The sequence below is a fragment of the Eptesicus fuscus genome, chromosome 7 (genome assembly GCF_027574615.1).
Source record: "Eptesicus fuscus isolate TK198812 chromosome 7, DD_ASM_mEF_20220401, whole genome shotgun sequence".
In the NCBI taxonomy this organism is placed as follows: domain Eukaryota; kingdom Metazoa; phylum Chordata; class Mammalia; order Chiroptera; family Vespertilionidae; genus Eptesicus; species Eptesicus fuscus.
In genome coordinates, this window is record NC_072479.1 from 85,539,656 (window position 1) to 85,549,829 (window position 10,174).

At 35.2% G+C, this 10,174-nt stretch overlaps 1 protein-coding gene across 1 annotated transcript; it reads left to right on the plus strand.

Annotated features, from left to right (window-relative positions):
* Positions 1–1,785: 1,785 nt before the first annotated feature.
* Positions 1,786–9,174, plus strand: LOC103285406 (early activation antigen CD69). The gene is made up of 5 exons (XM_008140829.3): positions 1,786–1,904; positions 5,602–5,724; positions 7,023–7,222; positions 7,571–7,674; positions 8,611–9,174. Exons 1-5 carry the CDS (start codon positions 1,847–1,849, stop codon positions 8,720–8,722), a joined length of 597 nt encoding a protein of 198 aa, XP_008139051.2. The 5' UTR covers positions 1,786–1,846; the 3' UTR covers positions 8,723–9,174.
* Positions 9,175–10,174: the final 1,000 nt, after the last annotated feature.

The window sequence follows — 10,174 nt, forward strand, 5'->3', positions numbered from 1 at the left end:
ACTACAATGAAAGGCAAGTGAAGACCTCTCTGGGCTGAGGAAAGTTTCATAGTGAGGGAACTGAATTAAAGGGAGAGCAAGCCATGCAAGTAGGTGGAGGAAGACCCATTTAGAGAAAAGGCAAAGACCTTATAGTGGAAGTATGCTTGACATTTTTGTGGAACAGCAAAGAGGTTACTATGAGAGAAAGCAGTGGCTAATAGGAAAAGTAGTGGAGAGGTAGCCAGGGACCAGATAATGAACCTGCTTAAATATAAGAAGGTTGAATTTTATGGTAAGTCTGACAAGAAGCCATTGAGAATGGAAAGAGGAGGAGAGTTGAACAACTCACCAAAACTATATAATTTAATTACAAAACAAATCCTTGAGCTGCTATTTGGAAAACATACCAGGAAATTGACTGAAAAATAGAATGAAAGCAAAGAGACTTTAGGACCAACATGTACCTCTTCATGTCGTAAGTAAACAAATAAATACGATGGCCTAACTAACCTACAGTAGATGATAGTTTCCAACCCACCTAAGCAAAACATTTTCTCAAAGACCTTATTGTACAAACAGAATGTCTCTACTCTAAAGAAGTGATATTAATGATACAATTTTTGGCACCATTGTTAACCAGAATGGTATTTTGTTCCCCTCCTTAAGTCACCATACATGGACATTTTGTGTTTATTTTATGTTGATCTTAATACATTATCTGTATTATATTCATACTATGGCAATATATTTTTATAATAATCATACTTAAAATGTCTTAAACCTCAGAGATATATGAAAAAATAACCTAGTACATAGGGAAAAATAAGAGGATAAGATGCTACTGAGGGAAAACCAGAGTGGTTTAAATGACAGTAAAATTTGACAAAAAAAAAAAAAAACATTAACAGGAGATAAATGAAACAGATAATTCAAGATAAACAATTTTAGAATATAGAAAGGAAGTTCCAGACCACAGGGTTTCTATTTCCTGCATAAAGCACCTACTTACTAAATGATACCTTAAAAAAAAAAAAAGCTAGTCCCCAGGAAAGAAGTGAATGACAGACTTCTGGAAGCCAACTTATAGCTTCCTAAGAAACTCTTCCACACTGAAGAAAGATGCAGGAAGATAGAGATTTTAAAATTCTTAAACAATAAATCCTCTAGCTCTACACAGTGTCAGGTTCATAGTGGATGTTCAATAAATATTAGTTAAGTAAGTGAATGAATGGAATTCCAGAGAAATATTACTCTCAAAGTTATTTCCATCTCAAAAATAGGAATCTCTAACTTTGAATTTTTTATTTAGATCAGGGGTCCTCAAACTTTTTAAACAGGGGCCAGTTCACTGTCCCTCAGACGGTTGGAGGGCCAGACTATAGTTTAAAAAATACTGTGAACAAATTCCTGTGCACACTACACATATCTTATTTTGAAGTAAAAAAACAAAACGGCAAAAACACCCGCATGTGGCCCGCGGGCCGTAGTTTGAGGACGCCTGATTTAGACACACCGTTTCCTAAACTACTTTTGTTTTCTATAAATTTAAGGAAGGATGTCACAGACTCTGGGAAATCCCACGTGTCTTTTCATGCTACACCTACAGTTGTGAGAAAGCACATTTCAGACAGTAGGGAAAACCCATAGCTCACCACAACAACACATTGTAAATTGTCTGGGCCACTGGAGCATAAAGGGAACTGGAGTGGTGGAGTGATTAGAAGTCAAGAGGAAGGGGGCGGAGACAGCATTTGTGACTATAAATGATGAGCTCTCTCAGAGACTGAGCTAGAGCTCCAGCAAAGACACCCACTGCGGATTGGCCTGACCTGAGATTAACCAGAGGATATTGGATAGCATAAAGATGAACTCTGAAGATTGTTCCCTAACAGAGAACAGCTCCTTGGAAAGAGGACGACAAAGTAAGTCAGATCTTGTTTTCATATACTGCTTATAACTGTCTATATAGATGATATATACAGGGAGGGCCAAAGGTAGGTTTACAGCTGTAAGTACATGAAACACAGAGTTTTATTCTGATATTAATATTTGATTAATTACTGTCTTATTTTTCCATACAAACAACTACTTTCGATCCCCCTCCTCCACCCCGCCCCCCTGTAACAGGACTTAGAACTTAGGGAAGAAAATGAGCCTTTGTCATTTGAAGGACTTGATTACATTCTATTTCAGTCAGGATAAAAGAGAAAATGGGAAGAAGTAAACATATTTCTTTTTAATCTATGAAAAGATAGGATTCCTGAAAAGAGAGGAAACACCAAGGTGCATTTGAGAAGCTTTTCAAAGATGTGTTTCTTTGTTTCAATTTATATTATCTCATTTTTTAGATGAAATTATAAAACTCCCTGCTCTAGCCCAGTGCACTCTCTATAATTTTTCCATATCCATCTGCACATATTCCAGGAAGCATTGACTTTCTTTACAAAAATTCTGTGTAGCACATAAGCCATTACGCTCTTGACTGCCTTCACTTTGTATCTTTGTGTGCTTTCTGCGTGCCTCGTCCTGTGTTCTCATGACAGCATCTTCTAGTTGCTGAAAATAAAGGTTTCCAATCTTTGAGAGAATAGCCATCTAGGCATCTTTACATTTACAGTGTCAAACGGTCATTTATTCAGAGAATGTCATGAGATAATTCTTGAAAATGCCATCTTCTGCTTCTATAACCTTCATGGGGCTCTTTTCCTACGTTTCATCCTTCAGTTTCACGCATCAGTAGCTGGCTTCATTTTCCAAATGAATCAGGCATGTTTCTTTCTTTTTTTTCATCAAAATGTGACTAGAGTAGCTGTGTACTATTTCCTCTCTTCTACTTGTCTATTCTGTCCAGAGACCTATTCTATTTATTATACCAGAATTTTCCCATTGATTTTCTATAACTTATTTCTATGAGGCTTTTTTTTTTCATTTATGCCTCTTCCTTTTTGAATCATTGAGGTACCCAAAAACCTAATATGTAAGCAATACAGTTTATTTGTAAGCAGTAATTAAGGGATGCGTTGTGGATAGCAGAGCTGAAAAAAATCTAGAGGAAGGATTGTTTTTAGAGTGTGTGTCCACTAAACTGTTTTGCATTAGAAAAGCTTTGATTACCTCCCCTAAACCCATCTTTCACTTTAGAACACAAAATAAACTACGGATAACAAGTGCGAACTATACAAAATTTCTGGTAACCACATAACCATAACTTTACGGACTAGTTGAACTACCAAAAAGAAAAATAATTGTGATAGTAAAACTACTCAATAAATAGAGGGCATAGTTGCAAAAAAGGTCCTAATTCAGGAATTCTTAACTTTTCCTGAGATCATCCCCATTTTCTGTTGAATGTTTAGTTTATGCTGCCTTATACATACTTTATTAGTATGAAAAAACACTGGGCATAACTCTTAGGTGACTCAATATGTAATGGTGGATTTATTTTCAATTTCTCCATTAATGGACAGAGACCATAATCAGAGCGGAAGTACACTCTTGTGGGGAGTGTTTTGTCACCTAGGTGATAAACCAAACTGAGCAACAACAGCCCTCACTAATGGATATAAAGTACAACCTGAAAATCATCTGCACAGTTTACCTGCTGGCTAGGCCAATAGACTGAAGTGGACTTAGGAGTCCCTGAGCTATCTGGATGAGTTAATTCTGGCTCGGGAACAAGGGCTGTGTTGCTGCATTGAGGCTAAGAAGCATGACGAGAAGTGAAACTAGACAGAGAGCTCTGAACTTGCTATCTACCTACCACCGGCTCCTTCCGGTAACAGTCGGATTCTGGTGAAAAAGGGAAGATTGGCTTTGAGAAGCTGAAAGAAATAGAACTGGATAGGAGCGAAGTAAGGGCATCTCGTGAAAAATCCGAATGCAGATCTACGCTGGGAGAAACAACCCCGAGGCAAGCAACATCCCTTAGCCCAGTTTAACTTCAGAGAAATGTTTTAAGGAAAAATACATGCATTTCAAGATATGCGCTCCTAATTTTAAAAGTCATCCATATTCAAAAACACAATATTTTCTCATTTTGAGACTGTTTTTATGGTAAATTTTAATATCATTCACGTAGCAGTTTTGTATTTCAGTTTCTCAGAACATAAAAGGTAACTATGTATTTCTTGAGGCCAAAGTTTTTTAAAATGACAACTCTTCCTAGCAAAAATCAAATTCAAACTCTGAGCCACAGGTTCCCATGCTCTCCTTGCTCCATTATTTATTTATATTTTGGAACAGATACCCTTCTAGATTTTTCTTTGGTGTGTGTCTGTGTAACTAAGAATCATCACTGACATCATATTTATATTCTAAATCCTTCCACAGAAATATTTTTATTGGTGAAATCAAAATTTTACTTTGTTTTAGCATTAACCAAAGGATAAATGGGGAAAAATAACTTCTTCCCAATGTTTGGTCTTTAATACTGTTCTATTTCTTCTATTATTTTAAGTTATCTTGAAAATTCAAATATTTTACTGTTCATTCACATGTTTTAATTGTGGTATAGTTTATACAGAATGGATGCATAGATCATAAGTGTGCAGCTTAATGAGGTATAGTTACAACTCCAATCAACATTTGAAATTGTCATCTCTCTAGAAAGTTCCCCTGTATTCCTTTCTACTCAGATTACCTTTCCTACACACATAAAAGCTTTCACTTTTCTGAATTCTGTCACCATAGCTTACTTCAGCTATTCTTAAATGTTACATTAAATGAAATATGCAGTATGTAACTGCAGGTGGATTTTTTTCACTCAACTTTTTTTAATTTTTCCATTTTGTTGCATGTATCAGTTGTTCTTTTTTAATATATGTCCTTTTATGGATAATAGCATAGTTTGTTTATCAACTTTCCTGTTGATGTGTATTTGGGTTATTTCTAGAATTAAGCTCTTAAGAATAAAACTATGAACATTTTTATACAAAGCATTTTTGAGACATATTTTCATTCCTTTTGAAAAAACACATAGGAGTAGAATTGCTGGATCACAGGGTAGGTGTATGCTTAATCGTGTAAGAAACAGTTTTCTAAAGTTGTTGTTGTTGTTTTTTTCATTTTACTCTTCCAACAGTAACTTATGAAAATTTCAATTGTTTCACATCTGTACCAACTTTACCAAAAATTATCAATTGTTTTTATTTTCTGTTGTGCTAGTTATAGATAGTAATATATCAATTCATATTTTCATTATACTATCCCCCATTTATTCTCATTTACATCATTAGTCTTAAACAGTAAATAGTAAATACAGAGAGGTTAAGGGATTATGGTTGGGATTTTTTTTAAATATGTCATCTAGGGTAATCAGGTGTTTAATAAATGTTCTTATTGGGATTAAAGCAGTAAAACAGATAGACGAAGAATTTTCATAGCTACTAAGTACGTATATTGGGAAGATATTTTATGATCTCATCATTATGCCTATATTGTTTCATTTCTAGCCAAAAAGAAATTATCCAAATTCACTCAAAATTTGGGGGAAACTGGCATAAATTTTATAGACAATAGGGAGACACATTACTTTTTCAATTAAATACTGCAAGAAAATATCAAATGTCCCCATCTTACTTCTATAGTCTGCCTGAACTCACATCAGCTTTCTCTCTTCAGATAATGCTTCCAGCCTTCACTTTGCAACCCATCATGAAGGGTCCCTTCAAGTTCCTATCCCATGTGCTGTACTGAATGTGGTCATCATCACCGTTTTGATCATAGCTCTCATAGCTTTGTCAGGTGGGTCTGCACTTCATGAATTCATCGAGTCTCTTTGCTGTATCTGTTGTAATTTCAGCTGAAATCAATGGGATTCCTTGGTCCAATTAATCAGCAATTCTGAGCAATTTAGCAGCATCCCATATATCATACATGGTGGATTTCCTAAAAAATACTAATACAATCCCATGTTCCTTGGGCAATTAATATAACGCCATTTAGAGTTTTCCAGAGCTTTTCTTTTTTATTAAATGTATTGGGGTGACTTTGGTTAATAAGAACGTATAGGTTTCAAGTGTACATTTCTATGATACATGATCTGTATATGGCATTGTGTGCCCACCACCCACAGTCAGATCATCTTCCGTCACCATATATTTATCCCCCTTTACCGTTTACTGCCCTCCAACCCCCTTCCCTCTGAAAACCACCATGCTGTTGTCTGTGTCTATGAATTCCAGTTTTATATCCTTCCTTTGTCTCCACAACTCGGGGGCCTTTCTATAAGTATGAAAAGTGTCTATGATTTATGATTACTGTGGAAGAAAATTACATTACTATGGGTTTAAATATGAAATGACAGGAGCTGACTTAGATTTTAATAAATCAACAGTAAGTTAGAAAAAATGTGGGTTTCACATTCATTATTGACAGAAAAATATAATATCTATTCTAAGCCATAGATTAATCAAGATTTGGTCAGTCTTTTGTCTTCAACTCAAAGACTACCAAATTGTGGCTATCAATAGTTATGACTGTATCTAGAAACTCCTGGAGTCAATTGTCATAAGGTATTCAAAGTATACCACTATACCAAGATGCATTAGTGTTTTTACAAACATTATATTTATAATTTTATGAAACTTTTCCAGTCATAGATCTTTTTATGTTCTGAATTACTTCCCTGCAAATAATTAAATAATTCTCTCCTTCATCTTCCAATATAGTGTTTTGTCTCCTGAAAGTTTAAATCCCTCCACCTCTGTATTCAGATTCAAAACCCTTCTTGAAATTTATAAAGCACTTTACCCTTTCTAGTCCAAGGCTGTTTTTAAGATTTTTTTTGTCTTTTTTTTTTTTTTACCACTTTTGGACATTATGGCCAAAGAGCCACCTCCTTTTCTCTTACTAGTATACCCTGTCCAATGATGATTAGGCACAATGGGAGATCTGATAAGATGAGGACCTTCCTTCTCATGCTTCTCAGAACTTACCTTTTTGCCTTTTAGCCTTCACTTTATCACCTATCCCAAGAACTAGGTCTGCATGCTGTGGGTATTTAACTTATTTTGTTACTAAAACAATTTTCCTGTCCACAGTGGGCCAGTACAATTGTCCAGCGCAGTATATGTCTTCAGAACCATCAAACAGCCATGCTTTTTCATGCTCAGATGATTGGATTGGATATCAGAGGAAATGCTACTTTATTTCCAATATAACAAGGAATTGGACTTTGGCCCAAAACTCTTGCTTCAAACATGGTGCTACTCTTGCTCTCATTGATTCTGAAAAAGACATGGTAAGATAGTATTCCAACACCATTTCATAAAATATTGCTGTTTTCTTTTATAGAGCTAAAATGTGATTTCCTTCTGTTTCCTAGTAAGTGAAGAAGACATTATACCTGTGTCCATGTAGGAACATTTAGTCTGAGATCAAATGAGGGTTCTATTTAGTCTTGTAAATTTTATTTGGATGCCTAGCCTCCAAGGCTAGAAATCCAAATGAGTCAATTCTACACAGAGCTAATAAATGATCAGCTATTTTACCTCAGATGCAGCTTTTGAGAAGCTGATTTTGAGAATTTATTACATATATTTACCCATAACGGCTGTTTAACAAGCACCCCCTTTGTCATTTCTTCAAGATCTTTTTAAAAAGATATGTGGGTAGAGCTGAACACTGGATTGGGCTGAAAAATGATGCTGGTCACACATGGAAATGGTCAAATGGCAAGGAATTTAACAACTGGTAAGTTTCAAGATGTTTCTTTATCTTTCCCAGGCTGGTAGCTCAGGGAAACCATTTTCCCTGTTTCCACTGTTCGCTTTTGTATGCTTATACTCTTTGGAATTCTTTAAAGAAAAGCTTTCATATTATCATTTTGCTCTTTTCATCTACTTGGAATTCATACAATAAATGCTTCTAGTAATTTTATCTCAGAAAAAACATTAGTGTGAATAGAAAACTCAGAAATATTCCAGGAATAACTGTGATGATAAAATCTAACATTTCCAATCTCATATTAATATTTTACCAATGAACTAGTTTATGACAAACAATTCCCTCTTACTCTTTCCCTGTTCTCATCTCCACAGGGATAAAGAACAATATTTTCATACCTAATTACCAGCTTCTATGGACCTGAAGGAAAACTTGCCCCAGAATTAAAGATTCTGGCTTTATTTTATTATTATTTATTTTATTTTTTAAATACAGGTTTTACTGATTTCAGAGAGCAAGGGAGAGTGAGAGAGAGATAAAAACATCAATGATGAGAGAGAATCACTGATCAGCTGCCTTGTGCATACCCCCTACTGGGGATTGAACCTGCAACTCAGGCATGTGCCCTGACCAGGAATTGAACCTTGACCTCCTGGTTCATAGATCAATGCTCAACCACTGAGCCATGCTGGTTGGCCCAAATGGATACACTTTACTCTTAGCTTTGTACCTTCCTTCCACATACTCTTCCTCTCAATCCCTCTCTCCTCTCTCTCTAGATTAGTCTATGATCATTTGACTGGCAAACTTGCTTCAGGCATTTCTTACTCATTAAATAAATAAATAAATAAATAAATAAATAAATAATGCAGAGGCCACTACTACCACAAAGTTTTTATGTTCATGTAACTGAATGGAAATGATGAACTGAAAGTAATTCTCAGTTTCTTTATTGTTTGACAGGTTCAACCTCACAGGGTCAGAGAATTGTGCATTTCTGAGTAGCACAGAGGTCAGCAGCACAGAGTGCGGAAGGCATTTACATTGGATATGTAGCAAGCCCTTCAAACAATGAGGAGCCATGTTTGCTTATAGACTATCACATCATGGAACTCAAGGCAATTCATGTCGATGGATGCTGCTCTATGGACAGATGTTTGCCATAAGGACTTTTGTGGGGAAAAACTTGCTATGATTTTGGAAACTTTCTTCCAAACAAGACTGTGGAAGAAAGGCAGGGAAATTGCAGGCCTATCTGCATTGCAGAGCACCCTTGTTGTGACCTGAAAACATCACCGGTTGATGGATATTTATGTCCAAGATGGAGAAGAATGACTTTAAACCTTTTGAATGCACTTTATACTTTTTCAAAATCAAAAATAATATAATAGCTAGGTTTAGAGTTATTATTTATTGCCGAATGACTAGCAACGATGAGTGTCCTTCACGCATTTGCACTATTAGAAGGAATTAGATGGCAGTATTAAAAACTGAATGTAAACAAAAGAAATTTTAACTGGCAACGCAGATAGTCAAAATGCATTTGTTAAACTCAGAGAACATTTATAGGTGGACAAATGCTTATGAAACTAAGCTTTGTAATGTTTCTCTCTTTTTGGAGAAGTTTGCCAGGCTACTTTGTCACTTTTTCCTCCCAAAAGACTGGGATGATCACATATTTATGTTGTTTGTTTTTACTTCTTCAATGTCTTTTTCAATGGTACTTAATTCTTTGCCTTTAAAACCTTATCCACCATATTTTACAAAGATAAAAACAAAACCAAAGAGTGTGAGAAATATTTGTAAAACAGATTAAGTGTTGGAAAGTGTGCAATATATGATGTGGCAAATCCCTATTAGAAAAAAATTCTGTATTGTTCAAACCTGGAATAATACATTATCTGATTATAAATTTGTGCCTCTCCTAATTAATATTATCACATGCAGTACTTCATGTGACGTGTTTTTAGTGCAATAAAGTGTTTGTTTGTTTGTCTTTTGTATTCAGTGCAATTATAAGCTGCTTTTATGTATGTTAAAATAAAAACAGAAACAAAATGATTTCTGAGAAGTGTTTGCTCCCTTAAAATACACTAAAAATAATGTCATCCTAGAAATAAGAAAAACAGAATGCTATAACATTTTTTTCAAAAAGTTATCTACTGTAATACCTTAGCTTTATAGTGTGGTTTCTACTTTTTGAATTGTTTTTACATGTCTGTTTCTAAAAAGGCCTTATCCATTTTTCTGTATAATAGCAGATGCTCAGTAAATATTATAATTGACTTGAAAAGAATCTATGCCATTTAAAATGTTTAGTCTCTATTATTTTCTTATTCTTTATTGTTTATCACCCTCAGACTAAAGAAACATAAGCCTGATCAGTTTGGATGAGTTGATTGAACGTTGTCCCTTATACCCAGTGGTCACCGGTTCAATTCCTGGTCAGGGCACGTGCCTGGATTGCAGGCTTGATCCCTAGTAGAGGGTATGCAGGAGGCAGTTGATCAATCATTCTCTTTCATCA